Below are 23,317 nucleotides of genomic sequence, written 5' to 3' on the forward strand. Positions count from 1 at the left end.
AGCGCGTTTTCCTCGATTTGTTCGAATGCGATCGCTTTCCTTTTATGTGTGCGTTTGCTTTTCACGAGCAATGTGTTCGATACGCGCTCCCTCCACTCTCCGTATTTGCGCGCTTTGTCTCTTATTTACAATTTTCAGGAAATTGTGCGCGTTGTATTTGCGAACGCTGAAGGTCTACACAAACCGCTTCAAATTTTACACTCTATGGTAGATAAAATGCAAAAGTCTCATTAAAATTTCAATGCGGCGCATCTAATGATCTAATCAATACGCCATAAATATTGATATCAATGATTGCATATCATGATGGTAAATATTGTGCTTTTATTGTGTTTGATGTCATCGGTAACAATAAATTAGCTCAGAAATAAATATTGCATAAATTACACATTTTTATGATATTCAGTAAACAATAAACTAACCTGCTTTTGGTTATGATATTAAAATATACTTTTTCTACTTCCACGGTATTTCCACGGTTTTGAGGCACAAAAAGTTGTACTTTAAACACGGACTGTCACAGTCGTGACTAAAGTACTTTAGTGCGGCAATTCACAGGTGTTCATAACCTTACATTTCCCAATAGTATGCGAACAAAGTTCGCAGTTTTAAAATACAAAAACCTAAACGTGGAAATAGAATGGAATTTAAAAAATTGCCTAAACTTCACTTCTATTAACGTTGCAAAACATGCCATTTAGCGCACTTGATACTTAAAATACTATTTTTTTACTTAACGTGTCTAAAAAAATAATTTTACACACTAAAATTATAAATTGTTGGATATTTGAATTATATTGTCGTGTAGAGGCAGCATAAACTGAAAATTACTGTAAATTCGATATTTCTCGTGATCCCGATGGAACTATTTACGATCCGCTTACACGCATTGAGCGTATTTAATGAATACGTAGTGCAAGTCATGAATAGCGCGCCGCCCGCCGCCTCCAAATCCTCTACGAGGTCATTTAATTTAACATCAATACCTATATGTACCTACATTGTCTGTGTTTACACGAGCGCTCCAAATTTACAAAATATATTTTATACATTTACATATTATTGCATGACCTTTAATGTAAATCTAATTTTAATGAGCAAAATAATGAGCATTTAATCTGATAAGTCCATGAATCTGATTAGTGATACAAAATCAATAGGTATAAATAAAAATATAACTCATATATATTTGTGGGAATACAATATTTTTCTAAATTTACTCACGTGCCGCTGAAAACTTCCCTTCAAACACAATTTCCGCTCGTTGCTCTTCTGTTCGACGCGAAATGCGCTGCTTTTGCTACAAGGTTACTGCAACTCTGGTGCGTTACACTTCGACGAAAAGAAATCAACCGAAGACGTGACTAGTTTTATAACCGTTTTGCGTGAAAATGTTGCGCGACAGCGGAGAAGAATCTTATATATAGAACAAAGTTAAACATTTAAAACAATAATAAACTAAAAATACACCATAAAATGTCGTGTCAAAATATTAAACTGGTTTCTGATAAAATGTTGCTGCGCGATGTATTTTCTAAAAACAACAGTTGCAAAAATACGCACAATGTTGACTTTATTTTTAGCTTAAACGGATGATAGTAAATTGTATTAATTGCATTGTAAACTATGAGTGCAGTAAAGCTTAAAAACGAATGCAGTCACTATAGGTGTGTAGTGATCCACTAATTCTATTTTTTTTAATTCACAGAAATACAAAATTGACAATGCAATATTATTTTATCTTTTGTAATTTTAACGTAGTTTACTGTATTTTTACCAAATATTGAATTTTGTACCGAAAATAATCTGTATCTTGCTGAAAACCAGGTAATTTGTAATTTATAGTTTGTGTCAGTTAAGTGTAGAATAGTAAGTGAGTTATGGTTATTTTTAACTACGACTAACAGACGTTTACAAACCTCAAATCGCTCTCTTCTTCGAATGATCCAAGTTTTCTTGAAGTTACATAAATGCACATAGCATAGCCACTTTTATGAAGCAAATTTACCCTTTAAAACTAGATCCAGAGGCTAAAAATCCTTTTCATGTGAAAAAAAAGAGTATACACACTTTAATAAACAAACTATTTGTTTTAAAACGTGATTTCAGCGCAAAAAAACAAAATTTAAACGGTGAAACATAGGCATATGTATTTCTAAGTTGAAGAATTCATACAATTTGTTTTATCCCTTAATAAAAGTATACTTTATTAGAGAAAAGACAAAATTGGAATACACGCGCTCTCCACTTGCGTATATAGAGGTTTTTATAATAAATCTTCCTACACTGATGTCAACAGGGTCAGCTTCTCGTTCAACTGCAACTGCGTCTTCAATAATTGCGACAGAGTAATAACCATAAGCAAATCTTTGACGTTGCTGTTGAACATTTCAAAGAATTGTTCAGAGCTCATGTGCGGAACGGAATTGACAAGATCCAAGAGTGAGCGGCCGACAGCGTTGTCCGGCTGCACGCGGTTAGCTAACACGTCTTCGACGTATTGTAATACTTGGTCAAGCAAGGCGCCCATCTTGGTGCCGGCTTCAGAAATCTGGGCCAGATCTAACATTGGGTGGACATTGCGTGGCCGACCACCGGGTGCACCCAGTGTTTTCTGGCACAGCTGCAATCCGAATACTTCCGGATCATAACTGGTCACCTCCACATTGATCGGTGTAAACATGCAGCCTTGCTTGCCGCTGGGCACGCCAAGGTTGACGCACACATAGGCTTTCAGCCCCATTCGTGCTCCTTGCAGACCGGTGTCGAGGGTGACATGAATTGGGTTTGTGCATTCGCGTGAGTAGTATTCGTGAATGACACTGCTGTGGTTGGTGACTTCATTGCCGGTCGCCCACCAGCCGACGATATTCTCATTGGAATTAACGCGACGATTTAGGTCGTAAACGTCGCTGGCGTAGCTCAATTCAGCTTCCACATTGTCATCATATTCCTTGTGTGGAACACAGAAGCAGTTTGTCACTTCAACAATACCCTTATCTTGGGTTCCTAAAAACAAAACAAACAAAAAGGTTAGCTAGACTCATTTCTATTCATATTATAAAAACAAAGTATGGGATGCATTTTTTCTGACATTATTCTTCTTAATGAGTCATGATGCTGCAAAATGTAACCACTTTTGATTCCCTAATTATTAACAGGTGATTAGATAAAACTATTATAAACAAGATATAACAACCCCTGTTTCATGTAGAAATATCCTAGTGAGCAATAAATACGTGTACTTTTATAAAAGTGTAAGCATACGGTAAATTTCAAATTTAAACGCAAATTATATGCAAAAGAAATCATGAGGTTAGGTTTACAGTGGACACATGTACAACCAAAATATACAAAGTACAATGTTTCAACCAATGCAAAAAACGTTTACTTACCTAAAAGAGTGCCGATAACACGATGCGAGTCCGCATTTCGTCGCTCGTAGGCATCTACAATTTGAAATAACACTACGGGATGCACCTTAACGGTGAGGTTAAGCGCCATGTTTGTGCCGTACTGATACAAGGTTGCCAAGTGACACCAGTAGCAGGTGTCTCTGCCGACAAAAGTTTACTATATTTAAAATCTCCATAAATAATCTGTGTAATGAACAAAACATTTATTTATATCAATGGTATAGTAAAACATAAAATAAAGTTATTTTAACGACAATTTAAATTAAAATTGTATAGCCAGGAATCGATTTTAATTGAGTTTGCACATGCGCAGTGCATAATTATTTGGTGAAACAAGTTAGACAACATGCGAGAACTAAATGTTACTATGGAATGCTGAATTTTCTTCTTGGACATTCGAATTTCAAAGATTAATTTTGGCGAAAAACGAAGTTGTTTGAAGAAATGATTATGCACAAATGACTAAACATCTAAACTTGGTTATTATAAGAATGCCACATATCTTTGAAAGTCTAGAATATTCTATTAATGTCTGCCATGTTGAAGACGAACGAATGGCAGCAAAACAAAATGGTTTTCGCGGCCCACCACTACCATAGAACGCAAGCTGTGTATATGCCGTGCTTGTGGCTGGCATATCCGCAATGCAGGCGTCGTCTATGTAATACCAGTTTGTAGTGAGTGCGGTCGCGTTTCTCGCTGCTCGAAACCATACGCGCCGAGTCTCGAGCGTCATCGCCAAAGGGTTTCTTGCGTTTCGGATGGATGCTACCCCTCCCCACCTCCGCCACTCGATGCTTTTTCAATCTCGATTGTTTATTGCTAGCCTATAAAAACCCATTGAAGCAGGGCCCCACGAATAACGAACTCATTATCTGAGGAGCGCTCGAAAATAACTCGCTTGCGCCTGTAAGGTGACCTTCGGAGCTTGATCGTATGAAACAAATGCATCAGAAACATCTAGCAGAAGAGACTCATCACAACAATTTGCAGTTACATCATGGAAGTACAACTAATAACTAACAATAGCTTAATAGCAGCCTGCTGACAATGTGAAAACATTCAACTACTCAACACATTATGCCAACATGCTTAAGGCAATCATTGAATGCATCAAACAATCACAGAAGAAGCTGTGGAAGAATTGAGACCTAACCTGCATCATGTGTATGTTGATTTGTTTATTTCCACAATTAAATATTATAAAATCATGTTATTTATAGATAACAACACCATGTCTGACTCTGACTCAGAGTCATCTGAGGAGCACTCAAGCTCAGAGTGCTCTACAGATTCTTCTGATGATGACAAACTGGAGATGGTCAAGCTCAACAACAACCAGGTCCTGCTGCCACAAGGCTTATGTGAGAAGAAAGACATTTTCAATGAGTTCTTTGCAAGGAGCTGGAGTGCACTTGGGGAATCAAACCAGAAGCACTTGAGGCAATTTCTGCCCAAGTTTCCTGAGGGAAATGAGGAGCAGGAGCAGAACATCACTCTGCAGAAATTATTCAAAGGGGAGAACTTTAAATTCTCTAGCCCTTTGGATAATTTTTATGAACACTTGAAGGATGGCCATTATAGACCAGATATTGCTAAAATGAGGTCTGTTTAATAAATATTTACAAATTGTTTATTTATTTAATTTTCTTTTGTCAATATTAGATTTATTAATGTAGTTATGGCGTTATAATTTAATTTAATCTTTAGTTTTCTTACTTTATATGATTATATCTAGCTATCTGTTTATTTCAGATATTTAATTCGAAAAGCAGAACGAAAAGAAAGCCTCTGGCGACATAGAAAGTTTAAAGAACGTTTGCACGCTGAAATAATCGAGTCTCGAAAAAACTTAATGCGTCAGATGAGCAATCTTCCCCCAGGAGTTGAACCACGATTACCACGTCCCAGCACGACGAGCAGTAGTAAAGTACAGAATCCGATTTATAATCGAACGAAACGCAGGTATTTTGAAGTATTAGCATCGATAAAATCGAAAGTAGACGAAAGCGGATTCTCCTCGGATGATAATTATCCCGAAGGTGCACCAACTCCTGTCAGCCGCAAAGATAAACGAGTTTTAAACACAATTAAAAACTCGCAAGTCCTCAACGGCGAAAAAGTAATTGTTTCAACAATTGCTTCGAAAGCGGCTGGTTTCGATCTGGAGAAGAATGTAGAACCGAATCACAATCCATACATCATCACAGAGAACTTCTATCGGCATTTGCTACAGGAGCATCGCAAGCGTAAATTTGATACCGTATCAAACGAGACAAAGGACTTGAATGTTTCGGATATAATTACACGTGCTAGAGTGAATTATAACAAACGCGAGAAACTGGTCAAGCCCGAGGTCGTCCAGAAACCAGTGAAGCGGAAAATTAAGAAGGAAATACCCGAGCGGGTGAGTTATTCATCCGAGATGAACTTTTCGTCCGGATCTGATTCGGATTCAATCGCGACCGAAGTGTCTTTGCCTACTGTCGTACCTGCAATACCACCGCATCAGCCTCCTGTAAACATGGCGCCTGCTACAGCACTTGTAAATCCCAGTAAACCTCCCACACCAAAATCAGAAGGCAAGAAAAAGATCAAGACGGAACATCGACTTTCTCCGAAACCAGTGCCTCAACTACCGACGCCGCCGCCACCATTACCACCACCGACTATCATCAAACAAGAACCACTCCCCGCCTCCTCCTCCAGTGGTAATTAAAAAAGAAGAAATAAAAACCGAACCAATTAAGACGGAATATATTGCGCCAGCGACACTATCGGATTTGGAAGGCATAGATATGATGAAGTTACCGATTGATCTACAGGACTCTTCCATTGACATCATGGAAATTTCAACCAAAGTGGAACTAATGCAAGATACGCATGCGAACTATTTAGCACTCATACGTGATATAATCTGTTCAACGCCCGAGCATCGAATGGATATGCCCATGCTGCAGGATAAGTTGCGCGCGTGGCAGGCGAATCCGATCACAGCGTTGAACGACTGGTACTGTTTAGCGGACAACTGGCTCGTTGATCTGCAATCGGCTATTAACTTTCTCAGCGGTAACTTTCCCGAACAGCCCGATGAGTTTGTGCCGTATATTGAATTCAAGCCGTCGCTGAATAAATACCAATGGATTGGCGCCGGTCGTGACTCTGATAATTTGTTAGCCCCGCTGTTTCAGTACTGGTTGGACCACAAGAGCGAAATGAAGCCGGTTATATCAATAAAAGAAAAGGAGGACGACAAGGATGACATTGACTTGGACTTGGATAGATCTCTAACACCTCCGCCGCCTCGTTGTCCCACAGATTGGCAGGTGCGTAAAGCTGACGCGGAAGAAGTGAAAATATTCCGCGAGCAGGAACGTTTGCGCTACGATAATCCACATAAATCATTTACGTATCGCTGTAATGGTTACGAGAGTGTTGTTGGTCCGCTGAAGGGTATTTATAGTCCGTCTTCGAGTAATACCAAAGCGCGTGGACACACGATGCTCAGCGCTGATAGACCGAATTTCGTCACGATATTATCACTAGTCCGAGATGCCACTGCAAGATTACCGAATGGCGAAGGTACTCGTGCGGAAATCTGCGAATTGCTCAAGTGCAGTCAATATATTTCCAGCACAGCGCCTGATAATCTGCTGCAATCGGTTGTCAGTGGTGCATTGGATAGAATGCACACCCAGTATGACCCATGCGTCAAATATGATCCAAAACGAAAGATATGGATCTATCTGCATCGGAATCGATCCGAGCAAGATTTTGAACGTATACATCAGCAATATCAAGGTATGAATAAGAGCAACAAGAAGAAAAAGTCCCCAGCTAAGCCAAAAACTCCCAAAGTTGATAAAAAGAATAACAACGCGGTTAAAAATAATATTCTTACGCCTGCACCACCAGTGGAAGTCGAAAAACCTATCAAAGAACCACCTAAACAAACATCACTGTTGATTAATCAACAAAATCAACATATTAACACTCAATCGCTGCTGGTTAACAGTCCTGTTGTGAAGGTGGAAGAAATAAAACAGGAAGTGAAACCGCCTACGCCAACACCTATTGTGGAAGAGCTTTCACAAGAAGATCGAGAGATAACTCAAGCTCTACAGTCAATCACGCAACCAATGCAGACTCAATCTCCTGTCCCGCAACTTCATACAACACAATCGCAAGTACACCAAGTCGTTCAGGTCGTACAACCGTCAGCGATGCAGCATAAGATGCCAAAACAAGCCAACAAGAAGAGTCTCGTGAAAATTATCACGTCGAATCAGGGCGCCAAATCGTTAATCATTCCGTCGAGCGCTAACACGATTATCAAGCAAGACGGACGCAACGTCATCACCACGTCAAAGGTGAACCAAACACCGATTATCACCCAACAACTATTGCAGACGATCGCGCATCAAAAACAACTCAATCAGCAGCAGCTCATTCGTGTTGAGATGCCTGATAACAAAGACAATAAGAAAACTAATTTATCAATACAGCAGCAGATCTTGCAGAGTATATCACCGCAACAATTACCTAATATTAAAAATGTAACATTGTTGAGAAATGTGCGGCAGAATGATGTGTCGCCAACGTCGGATGGTAAATTAGATAGTCCAGAGAGTAATCATATGCAGCAGACTCCTATTCGTGTGCAACAAGGCACATTAACACTATCGCAACAACAGCAATTGTTGCAAACGATACGACAGAAAAGTTTAGCGCAAGTTACAGGGCAGCAGCAAGTGTTGATACGGCATAAATCGCCGGTGATTCAGAAGAGTGTACAGGCGGCTCCTGGAACTTCTTTGCTTGGTCAAGCACGAGTAGTGGCAGGAAATAGAACTTCATGTAAATAAATGTTTAATTCAATGTTATGTATAACTAATAATTGATGTTTTAGATGTTAATGCAACGAATAAGACTAGTTTGAGTTCGAATCAAGGACCAATTGTCGCCAAAGTTCTAACAAACTCGGCGGGGCAAGTCATTTCCGTTGAGAGTTTGTTAGCGCATCAGAAACAACATGGCGGCATATCTCAAGGTAATTGTATTGTATTGATTTCCTATTAATGGAGTTTCTCAAAAGTTATTTAATCTTTAAGGTACAACATTACGAGTTTCCGGAATAAAAGGCGGTCCCAATATCATTCAGTTGGGTTCCCCACAGAATAAAACCTCTCAGGTTACTCAAGTTGTAGGCTCACAGAATAATTTTATTACGTTGTCGAACCAACCGAAATTGGTGTTATCATCGACAGCAACAACAAACGCCACTACGACGGTCACCGCGTCGAAACCCATCACAAAAACCATGACGAAAACTCAATCGATAGGCAAATTTCCGCAGAAAGTAACGCAACAGATAATAAACGCAAAGTTTATCGCGCAGAACGTAGACGGCCAGAAGTTGGTCCAACCTAAAGTGATCATCGGTCAGAATCAGATTAAACTGACGAATAAGAATGCCAAACCGATTAGTATACAAACATCAGCCGCGAATGCGAATTCAATACGAATGGTAAACGCCGCCAACTTGAATCTTGCACATTTAGGCGGTAAGCCGTTACTGCTTGCATCAAAAGGCAGTAGTTTGCAAAATATTCAAGGGCAGAATGTTATCATTCAGTCCCAGGCCAATACGAGTACGTCAAGTTTACTGGCGGTGTCGAAGAGCACTGCGAATACAAGTGCGGTGAATGTTATTAGTCAAGGAGGCCAGCAGGTTGTGCTAGCTCCACAATTGAAGGTACAACCTCAGGTTCTCCTCAGTTCGAATGTGAAAAACTCGAATCTGATACAAAACCAAGGCACATCGAATCAAATTATTGTCGGTGGCCATCCAGTGCGATTGGCGAGCACTTCTGCTGGGAGTGGTGCACAGCGTGTTGTGCTGGCGAGTCAGGGACAAGGTGGGCAACTGCTAGCGCAGCAGATTTTATTGCCGGCTGGGTTTCAGGGCACAGCGATTAATATTAAATCGTTGCAGGGTGTAAAAGTTATACCTATTGCGCAACAAACTAAAGGTAAATATTTCAAATAGTTAAAATAATATGAAAAATAAATGTAATTGTTTGTTTAAAGGCTTTCAAGGAAGGCAAGTCTTCGCAAGGGTAATGAATCCCTCAAGTATTGTACGTACGGCGACTGTATCAGCCGCCGACGTTCAACAGACGACTCCTACGAGCGAATAAATTTTTAATTTATTATTACTCTCATCATCAAACCATCCTATGATAAATAGATAAATTTAACACATTTGTAAATATGCATTTGAAAATATAATAAAGTAACATATGTATACTTAATACACATAAACTTCGATGTTTTTCTATGGGAAACAACATTCTGTTTGAAAAGCATTCAAACAAAAGTGATTTACTACAAAATCGATCATGATCGCCGGTTGTAGGATAAATATTTTATGAGATATTGCATATTGCGTCGCAATAAATAGAAAATTCAGCGAAGAAATGCAAATATTAAAATGGGGTTAACAGTAGTCGTGCCATTTGGTATAACCTGTAACGCTGTAACTCAGCCCATGTATAACAAGCAATTTTCATTCCATTTAATCATTAAACCACCATAAATTGTTTATCTAGGTCATGCTAATGAAGACATTTGTCGTTTTAAATTTTAATGTGTTTCTGAAACCCTCAATATATGTAGTAAAAAGGTACCGACATCGCGCGAAGCCATACGAACATTTTGTTTACTCTGCCTTATATGTGTCGGTGCACACAGACGCGTTCGTTTACGTTCCGGCTTGGTGACTTGCATCAATCGTCATTGCTGTAGTGGTAGTGGCACAATACACGCATCGAGCTCGACACTGCTCGACACTAAAATTGATAAAACAAGTGCATCCTTCATTTTGTTTAATCGATAATTGTACACACACCAGAGACGTAAGTATCGCATTGCATTTCCGCCGTGGAGCGGTCACTAATTCCATTAACTCGCTAGCATGGTTCTGAAATAGCTCGGCAATCGTACACAACGTTGCAGCCAACACGGCCAACACCCGCGCGGAACGCATCGTCACTTTTATCAGATCACCCGTACGCGTTGCGTTTGTTTCTTGCCAGGCGACCGACTTACGAACGTCGACACGTACAAAAACACGAACGAAATGAGAGACAACGAGCAGATCTCGCCGAAAGTGCGCCGTAGTCGCAGCCGCAGCAGAAGCAGCTCAAAGAGCAGCAAGGCTAGCAAAAAGAGCGCGGACAGATCCAGCTACTCGAAGAGCCTGTCCAGATCGAGATCGCGCAGCTCCAGCCAGGAGATTGACGGTTTCAGGCTGCACATTGCTGACGTGGGTGAGAATGTGCGCAAATCGGACTTGGAGAAGCTTTTCTCTGCTCATGGACAGTTGAAGGAGATCTGGATGACAAACAGCACACCCTGCTTTGGGTTTGCTGTTTTTAAAGATAAAAAGGACGCTGCCAATGCTCTACAGGCTTGTGATGGAGTGTAAGTTATGTTTAATTGCATTAAAATCTCTTATAATCATAGAAATTGCGTTGTTTTTAGGGATGTAGCTGGATCTCGAATTCGTGTGTCATATGCAAAGCCGAGAACCCGCGGCTCTGGTCGCCGATTCTTCAATCCGAATATGCGCTGCTACCAATGCGGCTATTCGGGTCACTTTTACAGAGATTGCCCCGACTTGAACGGCGGGGGAGGCGGTGGAGGTGGCGGAGACAAGCGCAGCTCATCACGGTAAGTATTCGTCCTGCTTCGGTGTGTTTTGTTTGAGGGAGCTTATTGTATTTGTATTTGTTGCTTTCACGTGTCACTATTCGCGCGATTATGTTTTTAATTTCAAGAAATAAGTTCATTCTTCTGTGAGCTTATTTCAGCAAGCGTGTGTTTCAGTGGTGTGAGTCACGTGGATTTGTTTTTCGTTCATTTCCCGGTACGTTAACAGCCGTTTACAATAGCTCCCGAATTGAATAGCCATTTTTGGTCAATAGTAGCTTCTCGTCAATCCAAGAGTCGATTGATTAATACTATTCATAATATGATATTGATTTTTAATGTACCATGTTATTTGTTGTGATGGGTATTTCTGCACCTAATTGTTGTTTTATGGTTTATCAGGCTCATGGCGTTTTGGCATAGTTTATATGGTTTGGTTAAACATAATAATGGATTGTGTTATGGCATAGGCTAAGTAGTCAAAACGGTCAAAAAGAAACGGTCTTGGTGAGAATGGTTGAGATATGTGGATTGTGCTAGCAAATTGCGGCTCCCCCCAAATAGCGAACTAGCCAACTTGAGTGCAAAACCAAAAACAAATCTGTTTAACCACAAAAAATGCTATAAAAAAAAGTAAACTAAAGTCTCTCTGTCGAGTGTCCGAGCGTTTTTAGGGAATCACACACATTTGTAACCGTTATGGAGATGTATGAGGATGGCTGCCTGACTTAGAGATGTTTTTAGTTACGACTCGCACTCGGATCGCTATAGTAGCAGGCGCAGGGAAAGAAGCGAACGAGACAATCACTACGACAGGGACTACGGCCGAAGACGTACCTCACACCATCGCTCGTCACGTCGGTACGACGACTATAGCAGCAGCCGCAGCAGTCGTCGCCATCGCTATTAACAGCGATGCAACTAAGTAAAATGAAACATTGTGCATTTTGAATCACTGCAACCTAATGATACAAAACATAATTGATACATATATACACGTTTTTGCAAACTGTTGGTATTACGAACACACACGAGTTGAAACGTTTTATTGTCTTGACAAAAATTCATGATGGTGGTTCTTTAGCATGTTTGTGTAATCAAGTACGAATATCGATTTGATGAATATTTAGTGTTGATTTTCGTAAGATTTTGACCAAATTTATTATTTGTTTTTATGTTTTCATTTTCCAAAGTATAAATAGTTCAATATAAATATGATTAGTACAAAATCTCATCCCTGTGTACCTCTCAGCGTATGCAAATGCTCCCCGATGTTAATTTTTGAAGTATTGATTAAAGTTGATTGATAACCACTGATTCGTTGCATTTTACATTCTAATTTACGTCATGTAAGGTAAGTGCACATCTATGTATATCAAAATGTGTTACTGTGTATCAGCCTCGCTAAAATTAATTAAATTAATGGGCCAAAATTGGACGGTGAACATCTTTTGATCGCCCCAACCAGAACCGAAGAGGAAGGGGACTAAAGACTTGCTGATAGACTACTGGACGAATCAGGCACGACTGAACATGATGCGCTCTGTGCGCTGTCCTTTTTCCTGCTGGTGACCTGTAAATCTTTCGGCCTGACCATAGGCAGTGCTAGTACCCGCAATAATCAGAACTCTGAGGTAAAAGTTTGGGGCAGCAAAAGATCCTGGGTAGTTTGATAAAATTTTATTTAAAAATGAATAATTTGTACAACAATATAACATAGACAATAAGATAGAACTATTCAAAATCAATAAATATAAATGTTTGATAATACACGTTAAAGCGGAATAAAAGTTACGTCTTCGAGGACATTGTAATGTGAGAATTATGGGAAAGATGGCGTTCACCGTCTTGACTGCGGGCTTTCCTCCAGTTTCCGCCAAACGACCTGCAAGCACAAACAGTTATTAAGATTATGTAAAATAGATTAGTCCCGTACAGCGACCGAATAGATTAAAAGTATCATCAGAAAAAGAAAACGCTGATTGTATAATTAGCTTTCACCGCAACGATAAAAATTAGCGTGAGACTTTTATATCGCTTAATTTGCATAAAGAAATTAATACTTGTGTCATTATTTCGAGATTTTCTCATCATGATTCGAAAGTTTTGTATACTCACATTGCACATTTCGCGTACGAGAGCTTTTTCCCCATCGTCCATGTCGCCATTGGTTACTTGCGCAATAGTTTCACCGCGTTCAGGTAATCTCCCTTCACGTTCGAGTTGTTCGCGCACTTCTAATACCTGCAGCGCCCTTACAACAGCTTCCGGTCGACCTGACAAAACACCCACACCTGCTTCGGGCGGTATTGCGATCGTGGCATCGCCACTGCTGGTCGCAATCTGATTGATTTTATGCGTGAGGCTTCTTTTGTCGTCTTCGAGCTGCTTGACGCGGTTCTCAAGGCTTCGTACATACTGCATTATTTGATCTGTAACAAAAGATTTTCGTATGAATGATTTCACTAGGCTACAATTGTGCGGTAGGCTATTGTACCATTGAATGTGCTCCTTTGGCGTGCCAAATTTTCATGTAAAAGACGCTCCCGGCTTGCTGACCGCCGCGGCGGATTTCCAGTCGTGAATTGTTGGGGCACAGGTGGTTCATCGGCATTCGTGCTGGAACTAGAACCATCGCCATCGTCACGTAGATTAGTGGTAGAAGTACTACTACCGCATGATGGACATATAGTACTACCACGTTCTTCATCCAGGTACAAACAGAGCTCTTTAAGTTCGAGATTGTCTTTTATGAGCTCCTGTTGTTTGTTGTCTAACTCGCGTAGTTTGCTTTGATATGCGGATACTTCCTGTCTCATAACCGAGGCAGTGTATCGTCCGAATCGCTGCCATTCTCTAGCAAGTTTCCGCCCTTTTTGGCGATCATCATCGAGGAAACAGCAGAGATCTCGCAATTCTTGATTATCGTCCGCCAGTCGTTGGTTTGCTTCTTTCAACGAACGCAATTCAACAACAACGCCTTGCATGTGTCTCGGATCCGGCATATGCCTCGGTCCCGCATCGGAAATAATCCGATTATCATCTGTTTTACGCACGAATTTAAGCATCTCAGCCTGTCGAATCAAATCCTCTTCGTATCTATTATGATTCGGCGCAACACGTTGTGGGATTTGTGGTATTTGCGGGATTCCAGGCTCGTCCAACGCGGGCGGCCTTTGATGAATTTGCACTTGAGTGCGCGATTCCTGATTTGGTGGTAGACCAACAGGGTACGGATACGGCGGATATTTATTAGCAACCTGCTGTTGTTGTTGTTGTGGTTGTCCTGCGTATGATGGTATTTGTTGATGTTTCACCAGATTTAAATCTTTTGCTGGATAGATTTTGCCAGCATCTTTTATCGTTGGATGTTTGAGTATACCTGGATTAGTACCAGGTGGTTGTGGAGGCGGTTGGTACCGTGGCGGCACCGAATTGCCGTCCACACTATTCGATTTAATCAAATACGGCTGCTGCTTCTTGCTGGTGGACATGATAACAACGCACGGCGCAGCATTCACACTCCGATAGAAGGTAACTCGAACATTTTGATGTTAACACGCGTTGAAATTTAAAAGGCACGCAGTCACTGAGCTGGGTAAAGATTTCAAGTGGGTCACGGAAGTAGCTCACACACGGCAACTCTTGTTTATGATGCTGCGGCGGCGCGCAACTCTCGCATATTGAAGAGACTCGAAGAGTTTCTTGAGGCGCTGCGCTTTGAAAACAGATTTTGGGCGTGGAATGAGGACACTTTGATTATAATCACACGCAATGAGTAACCACACGCAGATCGCGAGACGACGGAAACGCACGAATTTTTTTTATCAGTCTGAGAGTGATTCGCTTCGCGCTGCGCGGCAGACGCACGCTCTCAACATGGCTGAATAGCGACTCAGATTTATTCGCTTACCTAGAACGTCACAGGTAGAGGTAGAGGTAAGAAGCAAAGTAGAGGAACTGTAAATGCGACCACAGGCACAACAAGGGCAACGAAACCGATGTTTATTTTCTTCGTCTTTAAACAGAGACAACTGATTTTTACGCCAAGCAATTATGAATTCCTAATGAACATAAATTATTTTTCTACGTAAACATAAAAACACTCATTTTCCATTTGCAATTGTATATTTATTTGTGTGGAAATTAAAACGCATGATATCTCTGTCTGTTTGCTTTATTTTAATATGACTTTACTCTTGGTGGGGTTTGAATGTTGTTTAGAGCGCATGCGCGAGTGGTTTAAGTACGGCGCGTCCCCGAATTGACCTCTACGACTATTCGCCTATCACAACAGTATCAGCCGGCATTCCAAAATCGAAATTAATATCGCTAAGAACGTCGCACGCCGAAGATGTCGAAGCCGCAATCGGATCAAGAGCGAAGGAAGCAGATCAGTGTGAGAGGCATCGCCGAAGTTGGCGACGTGACCGAAATTAAGAAGACTTTCAATCGTCATCTGCATTACACGCTCGTCAAGGACCGAAATGTGGCCACTCCAAGGGATTATTACTTTGCCCTTGCCCACACAGTCAAAGACCATTTGGTTTCCAGATGGATCCGCACTCAGCAACATTACTACGAAAACGACCCAAAGGTAAATTAAATTATAATATATTTTTTATGACTAAAACTATTTTATCAATCGGTTAATATAATTTAATCTTTGATCTAAATAAATTTGACCTCAGAGATATATTTTTTAACATTTGCAGAGAGTCTATTATCTCTCACTAGAATTTTATATGGGTCGTTCACTAACGAATACAATGATCAATTTGGGTATTCAAACGCCATGTGACGAAGCGCTTTATCAGATGGGTTTGGATATTGAGGAATTGGAGAGTTTTGAAGAGGATGCGGGTCTAGGCAATGGCGGTTTGGGCCGTTTGGCCGCATGCTTTTTGGATTCAATGGCGACGCTTGGAATGGCCGCGTACGGATATGGCATTCGTTACGAATACGGAATATTCGCGCAGAAAATCGTCAACGGCGAACAGAAGGAAGAACCGGATGATTGGTTACGTTTCGGCAATCCGTGGGAGAAAGCCAGACCCGAGTATATGCTCCCGATCAATTTCTACGGGCACGTTGAAGACACGCCGAAGGGCAAGAAGTGGGTCAACACGCAGGTCGTCTTCGCCCTGCCCTACGATAGTCCAGTACCCGGATATAATAACAACGTTGTGAACACGCTGCGATTGTGGAGCGCCAAATCGCCGATTGATTTCAATTTGAAATTCTGTAAGTGTTACCTGACCTTGTATGACTTTGAAATTGCAGTCACGGTCACCCACTGTTATTAACTAGATATAAATCTATTTCAGTCAATGATGGCGACTACATCCAGGCTGTATTGGACCGTAATTTAGCCGAAAACATTTCACGTGTTTTGTATCCCAATGATAACTTCTTCGAAGGAAAAGAACTGCGACTCAAGCAGGAATATTTCATGGTAGCTGCTACTTTACAGGACATTATCCGTCGGTTTAAATCAGTGAAATTTGGCTCCAGGGACGCAATTCGTACAGATTTTAAATTGTTACCTACAAAAGTAGCGATTCAATTGAATGACACTCATCCATCATTGGCAATTCCGGAGTTGATGCGTATTTTGGTTGATATCGAAGGATTGTCATGGAGTGAGGCATGGGATATCACTGTCAAAACATGCGCGTACACAAATCACACTGTACTTCCGGAAGCGTTAGAAAGATGGCCGACCAGTATGTTGGAACATATCCTACCGAGACATTTAGAGATTATTTACCATATTAACTTCTTGCATATGCAAGATGTTGAAAAGAAATGGCCTGGAGATATGGATAAAATGCGTTGCATGTCTCTGATTGAAGAGGACGGTGAAAAGCGTGTCAATATGGCGCATCTTTCTATTGTCGGCTCGCATGCTGTCAATGGCGTTGCAAGGATTCATTCGGAAATTATCAAAGCGGATCTTTTTAAGAACTTCTACGAGTTGACACCGGAAAAGTTCCAGAATAAGACCAATGGAATCACACCAAGGCGTTGGTTACTCATGTGTAACCCCGGTTTGAGCGATTTGATCTCCGACAAGATCGGTGAAGATTGGATTGTACATTTGGATGAATTGAAAAAGTTGCAGAAATTATCCAAAGATGCGAATTTCCAGCGTGCTGTAATGAAAGTCAAGCAGGAGAACAAATTGAAATTGGCAGCGCTGCTCGAGGAAGATTACGGCATTAAGGTGAATTCAGCGTCGTTGTTCGACGTGCACGTGAAGCGCATTCACGAGTACAAACGCCAACTGTTGAATTGCTTACACATCATCACAATGTACAATCGCATCAAGAAGAATCCGGCCGGGAAATTCACGCCACGCACGGTGATGATCGGTGGTAAAGCAGCGCCCGGTTATTATACCGCCAAAAAAATCATCAAATTGATTTGTGCGGTCGCCAATGTGGTGAATAATGATCCGATCGTTGGCGATAAACTCAAAGTGATCTATTTGGAGAATTATCGCGTAACACTCGCCGAAAAAATCATTCCTGCCTCGGATCTAAGCGAGCAAATATCCACGGCTGGCACGGAAGCATCCGGCACTGGTAATATGAAGTTCCAATTGAACGGCGCGCTTACAATTGGTACATTGGACGGTGCCAATGTTGAAATGGCCGAGGAAATGGGTAAAGAGAATATTTTCATCTTTGGTATGACTGTGGAAGAGGTAGAAGCATTGAAGAAAACTGGTTACAATGCGTACGATTACTACAATAAAATCCCCGAGCTGAAGCAAGTCATTGATCAGATTCAAAACGGTTTCTTCAGCCCGAACAATCCTGATGAGTACAAGGACATTGGAGACATTCTCTTGAAATACGATCGGTTTTATTTACTCGCTGATTATGAGGATTACATTAAAACCCAAGAACGCGTAAATTCCGTCTATCAGGTAGGTTTTTACAAATAAATAAATAAATATGTTTATAGTTTGACTTAATAATATTTTATGGAATTTCAGAACCAAAGTAAATGGTCCGAGATGGCAATCAATAATATCGCATCAGCTGGTAAATTCTCCAGTGACCGCACAATCATCGAGTACGGCAAGGACATTTGGGACGTTGACGCATCCTACGACAAACTGCCGGAGCCGAATGTACCAAGGGAAATCGCCCTGAAGGGAAACTAAAGAGTTATACGATGCCATAATAATAAGCTTAACATAATTGTGATTTTATGTATCTTGTTGTGAATATCTAGCTAATCATTTACGAACGTAAAAATATATATTTTGTTACAAGTCAAACATATTTTTTATGTTTGTTTGCATTCCACAGCCTGAAAATCAACTTTTTTTATTGAGTCATTGTGTGTAATTAAATTTTATGATCTTCACCATTAGTGTAAGTACAGATTCGCGTTTAATTGCACCCTTTTAACACAAACCACTTGTGATTCATTACCAGTTTTGTCACAAACCTTGAAATGTGTTCCGGTCATTTATTTACAGTTAAAAAATAAAAAATACCCGCGCCGTGTTCCAAGAATGTAACAAGTGTATTCACACAAAACGCAAACAAACGCAGCTAAATGTAACAAATCAAATACAAATGTATCATTTACTTGGTAATTATTGCACGCTGTCATGCGGTGGATGTAGATGAGTATGCACTGACCACTAATTACTTTTTGGCGCGACTGCGTTTTTTGAAGTGATATTACATGCGTTAGTCATATCGATTAATTTCTGTTTCCGATAAACAATAATATGCTACTGATGTGAGGCATGAAACAACATTCAAATGGGAATTTCCTATATGTACTGACCACACACACACACACACACATGTACATTAAACACGTATTTATTATGTTCTTATATCGTTTTGACCGATCAAACTTGAGTTCGCTATATAAACACGTAAATTCGACGGTTTCGCTTCCAGTCGAAGTGAGCCCACGAAATGGCGAGCGTCAAAACAAAATTCCGCACGTTGTGTGTGCTGGTGTTGGTGTTTCTGTGCAGCGTTGAAGCTGATGAGCAGTATGAGATTCCTCAGCCGAAATTTCAACTTCTTAAACCGAAAGGTTTTCAAGTATCGATACCGGATGAACCCGGGATGAAACTGTTTGCGTTTCATGGCAATCTTAATAAAAAGATGGAGAAAATGGGCAATGGACAGTTTGCTATGGATATCATTGAGAAGATGAATGGGAGATGGATTTATCAGAATCGCAAGTTGAAACTACGAGCTGGCGATGTGATTTACTTCTGGGTGTTTGTCATTAAGAATGTTTCGGGTTACACGCGTGAGGATGGGATCTACCAAGTAACCGGTTAGTGCATTTTTTTCAGTTGCATGATTGAGTTAAGACACAACAAACTTAAGTACTTAAAATTAAGTATGCGGGTCATTGTGACACGATAACCCTTGTGTGATGATTGTTGTTTATTTACGCAAGCTTATTGCGCATTCTATTGACGTTAACATATATTTGTTTTTAGAAAGTGACGTAAACAGAATATCGAAAAAGATACACAAACTAAAGAAGAGATCCGCACGTAGGTTTAGCGATTCATTTGATTTTGGTCCTCATTATTATGGTTCTGATGCAGATCGGTACCAATATGGCGGCCGACGCCATTTTGGACGTGGATATCATTATACTCTTCATACACCTGAATATCACTCGCTTTATCCAAACTTCGGATCAAGTGAATACCACAATCATGATCATAGATTCTATGGACATGGACATCACGGAAGCTTTCATGACCATCCGCATCACAGTTGGGGCCATCATCATGACAGCAATTGTGATTGGTCTGATTCGTCCGATGAAAGCACCTCTAACCACGAAGAGACTAACACTGCATTAGTGACGGAAGTTGTTTCATCATCTGGTGAAACCACATCGACACCAATTAAAACAACTGAATTGATTTCACCTGAACCCGAAGCAGAATTAATTGTGACTACGACAAGCGAACCACAAATCGATTTGCGATTTGGCGCAAAAACTAAAAACTAATTAATAGTTAAATAGATAGATTATAAGTTCATATTTTATCTCCCTGTTGAGAAGCTATTATATTATTGAAGTAAACTTTTTCAAGCGGTCGTGTTCATGGTTTATAATAATTAATTGCAAATCAGATCCTAACCTAACATATGCCCTATCCGTCGTTAAAAGTTTTAGGGATTGTGTATTATTTGACAGCGCACAACAGCCGGTACGTGTTAAATAATAAAGCACTCGTAATGCTTGCGGCGTAAACGCGTGGGCGCTTAAATGTTTGACCTCTCTCAACGCGGCCGCCGCCGCCGCCGACAACGTGGAGGGCCTCAACCCGCGCGGGCGCGCGCGCCCTCGATTCGTTTTTGCGACGGCGCCGGGCGGCGCGTGGGTGTCCTAGCTTCCTGCAGCATTCGGGGCGCGCCACAGGAGGATGCTCGGCATCTCTCTGGAGCGATCGAAGTTTTTCGGCGCTCCCAGTCTGCGCAACCACATATTGCTAACGAGAGGCAACCGAGAAGCTCAGCGAGCTATTTTTAGACACGACCCTCTCCTTTGCCCCGAAATTCATTCACACATTTGCAACAGATGGAAATTTATTTCTTTGCGGTCAAGTTAAACACTTTTTTTATAATTCATTTAAATGCATTCCTTCTTGGAAAATAAATGTAATAAAAATTCATGTAGTCTCGCAATTTTTCTTCCTTATTTTCTTCGTTGATGTATTTATTTAATCGTATTAATTTTGTTCGTCGTTCTCGTTCGTCCTGTTGTTTTCGAAATGTTCGCCGTGGCTCCTGGCAGTCGCGACACGGACGACTTGCGAACTTCAGCACGCATCGTGTGTTTTGGTGAGACTTGCTATCACTTGTTAAAGAAGGAAACCGAATGGAAGCAAAGCACAACAAGCCCCGTTTTATTTTTAGAATCGAGCTGCCCACGAACGCCGTGCTTTGCAAAAACGATCAGCGATGTCCGATTCGATTTGTTATTCCAGCCAACAAGGTCCTTGGAGTGTTTGAGTTAATTAAATGCTAATGCAAATACAATTAAATATAGTAGCAATTTATATCTATGTTTATTCTATCTTCAATTTGTTTATTTAGTATTAAACTATTGAAAAAAACAAATAATTTTATTGCAAATTGAAAAAAAACGTTGGTTTTATAGCAATACATCAACTTTGTATATTATTTTAATGGAGACATATGTGTCTTTGAAAACATGCAAACATTATACATCCACCAAGCCTAGACGTAGCTGCCGCCCCCGCATGCTCGCGGTCCCGGGCCCACCCGCGCACACAGACAAATTTCACTAACTCCACAAACAAGTCCTGTAAACAAACCTCCTGAACCAATCATCGTCATATTCTCATTAATCAACAACGAAATAACGGCACATAAAACACTATACATTCACTTTCAAGTGTCAATAAGCATGTTTTTCATAATTAATCATCTAATAAATATAGTTAATATTTAATTCATATGTTTTTCACGTATTCACGTATCAAATATTAACTATCCAAATAAAATTAAATTTAAATGAAGATATTAATTCTGATCACATAATATCACAGTAATGTCAACACGCAGTTCGATATTTTCTGCATAACTAATTACAAGTTCAATATAATCTATCAGTCGAATGCAGCAGGACAGTTCAGGTGGTATTAAAATTGTGCGCGCGTGCATAAATGACAGTTTTCTCCAACGCAAGCGACGTGAGCGCATTTTATTTCTCTCAGCACAGATATACAAAGGATACGTAACCTTTTGGGTTACAGGAAAATTACAAACATTTTCTCATTTTACAGCATCTGAATTATGTATTTATTATACATGCGCCTGCAGCAATTATTATTTTATTTAAAACATCAGGAAGTTTTGCAGTAAAATGCGTGGGCTGAGTATTACGACTATCTCTTTTATCTCCTCTATGAATAAATAAAAACTAGATGCAGATAAAGGGATTTACGTTGGTAAATGCGTTACAATTCGCATTTTGATTGGCCTTCCATAAAAATAATTGAATTTTATATTTGGATAATGTGGACTTTAAATTTATCAATTTCATTATTTTATAAAGTGAAACTTTGACATTTATTGCCAATTTTGTTGGTGAAAAGCTTCAAAAATTAATTGTAATATTTTGTTTATTTATAATATTGAAAATATTGTGGTTAATTAGTTACACACGAATTTAACTGTTTGTTCTAATCATTTCTTAAAAATCTCACTAAATAAGTAGTAATTGAATAAATGGTTTTATTTTTTTATACCGCAAAGTGATTAATAAAAACCATATACGTTTAAATGTATAATTTATTATAGTATACATTTGAGATCTAAATATAACCTTAATTAGGAGCTATTTTAAAATGATTACATATTAACTATTAGTTATGCAACCAAAAACACATAATTCTGAGATTTAAGCACTTTTGAAGCTTATTTATGTTGCAATATGAAATTTTCGTTCTTCAACTTAGTAATTCCATGATATTGCATTCTCCTCCATCTTTGTTATGTCATAATGGAAGCAAATGGATGCTTCACTTTCCACTCATAATTTAATTACCATCACCCTACAGCTTTGGTACTAAAACAAGCGTAACCTAAATTGCGAAAATGTGAAGTAGCATTCCATTAAAGTTCATATTCTATCAATAGCATAAAACCCAACTTATTACTCACTATTGATTTACACAACGACAACATACTAAATGACATAGTACCTACGCAGTTAATCTAATAATAGACGGCTGGCACCTGTTGTACTCAAGTTCTCTCATAAAAAAATAAACATGTTTGATGGCAAACGGTTCAGTTTACGTTTATTTTTAAACTTTAATAATATCGTTATAAATTCATAGCGCTTCTACGTATCCCGAAAGTATCAGTAATTCCATGAAGAAATTACTCATCAAGTCGGTGCTAACTATATTTAATCGTATTCTAAATTTAGATTATGTGGCACATACCCATTTTCTAAGTGAACTGTACCAGAATGGTATGTTCCATGTTCGAATGAAACAGAAGAACCGAGCAGAGGCAAACTACATCGGCTCATCGTGACGTAGAAAATTTCGATCGAGTCTGGGATCCAAGCAGCCGCAACTTATGAATGAAATGGTCTCCCACCACGCGTAGTAACAACGTGCAGGATAAGCAAAAAGGACG

General features: G+C 39.9%; 6 protein-coding genes and 1 long non-coding RNA gene across 9 annotated transcripts; 4 read left to right on the forward strand and 3 right to left on the reverse strand.

The window, feature by feature from the left end:
- Positions 1-2,124: 2,124 nt before the first annotated feature.
- Positions 2,125-3,549, reverse strand: eIF3f1 (eukaryotic translation initiation factor 3 subunit f1). The gene is made up of 2 exons (XM_065303363.1): positions 3,396-3,549; positions 2,125-3,009 (listed from the first exon to the last, which is right to left on the reverse strand). Exons 1-2 carry the CDS (start codon positions 3,502-3,504, stop codon positions 2,282-2,284), a joined length of 837 nt encoding a protein of 278 aa, XP_065159435.1. The 5' UTR covers positions 3,505-3,549; the 3' UTR covers positions 2,125-2,281.
- A 428-nt stretch (positions 3,550-3,977) lies between these two features.
- LOC135792677 (nuclear factor related to kappa-B-binding protein) lies at positions 3,978-9,740 on the forward strand. The gene is given in 7 exon segments (XM_065303350.1): positions 3,978-4,583; positions 4,640-5,021; positions 5,172-6,104; positions 6,106-8,273; positions 8,326-8,466; positions 8,528-9,448; positions 9,507-9,740. Coding segments are annotated over 7 exon segments (4,659 nt in total). The 5' UTR covers positions 3,978-4,579; the 3' UTR covers positions 9,617-9,740.
- On the reverse strand, positions 9,691-10,257 carry LOC135792693 (uncharacterized). The gene is made up of 2 exons (XR_010548430.1): positions 10,131-10,257; positions 9,691-10,072 (listed from the first exon to the last, which is right to left on the reverse strand). It is a non-coding gene; the product is annotated as an uncharacterized lncRNA (long non-coding RNA).
- Positions 10,178-12,446, forward strand: LOC135792688 (uncharacterized). Of its 3 annotated transcripts, none has more exons than XM_065303366.1 (4): positions 10,178-10,333; positions 10,392-10,901; positions 10,962-11,150; positions 11,532-12,039. In XM_065303366.1, exons 2-4 carry the CDS (start codon positions 10,558-10,560, stop codon positions 11,602-11,604), a joined length of 606 nt encoding a protein of 201 aa, XP_065159438.1. In that variant the 5' UTR covers positions 10,178-10,333; positions 10,392-10,557; the 3' UTR covers positions 11,605-12,039. The 3 variants fall into 3 exon arrangements, with proteins under 3 accessions (XP_065159438.1, XP_065159436.1, XP_065159437.1); XM_065303364.1 differs by having other exon boundaries at positions 10,179-10,333; positions 11,874-12,446; XM_065303365.1 differs by having other exon boundaries at positions 10,201-10,333; positions 10,408-10,901; positions 11,874-12,446.
- Positions 12,447-12,794: 348 nt separating this feature from the next.
- Ccdc85 (coiled-coil domain-containing protein 85) lies at positions 12,795-15,178 on the reverse strand. The gene is made up of 3 exons (XM_065303355.1): positions 13,627-15,178; positions 13,248-13,561; positions 12,795-13,014 (listed from the first exon to the last, which is right to left on the reverse strand). The coding sequence occupies exons 1-3, from the start codon at positions 14,621-14,623 to the stop codon at positions 12,970-12,972; spliced, it is 1,356 nt and encodes a 451-aa protein (XP_065159427.1). The 5' UTR covers positions 14,624-15,178; the 3' UTR covers positions 12,795-12,969.
- A 214-nt stretch (positions 15,179-15,392) lies between these two features.
- On the forward strand, positions 15,393-18,420 carry Glyp (glycogen phosphorylase). The gene is made up of 4 exons (XM_065303351.1): positions 15,393-15,726; positions 15,845-16,373; positions 16,457-18,063; positions 18,133-18,420. Exons 1-4 carry the CDS (start codon positions 15,484-15,486, stop codon positions 18,301-18,303), a joined length of 2,550 nt encoding a protein of 849 aa, XP_065159423.1. The 5' UTR covers positions 15,393-15,483; the 3' UTR covers positions 18,304-18,420.
- Positions 18,421-19,035: 615 nt separating this feature from the next.
- Positions 19,036-20,236, forward strand: LOC135792686 (uncharacterized). The gene is made up of 2 exons (XM_065303362.1): positions 19,036-19,451; positions 19,621-20,236. Exons 1-2 carry the CDS (start codon positions 19,079-19,081, stop codon positions 20,145-20,147), a joined length of 900 nt encoding a protein of 299 aa, XP_065159434.1. The 5' UTR covers positions 19,036-19,078; the 3' UTR covers positions 20,148-20,236.
- Positions 20,237-23,317: the final 3,081 nt, after the last annotated feature.

Source organism: Atheta coriaria, unplaced genomic scaffold (genome assembly GCF_025399875.1).
Source record: "Atheta coriaria isolate IRGN ID8LTWV9N9 unplaced genomic scaffold, Caltech_Dcor_3.1 hic_scaffold_5_pilon, whole genome shotgun sequence".
Taxonomy (NCBI): Eukaryota; Metazoa; Arthropoda; class Insecta; order Coleoptera; family Staphylinidae; genus Dalotia; species Dalotia coriaria.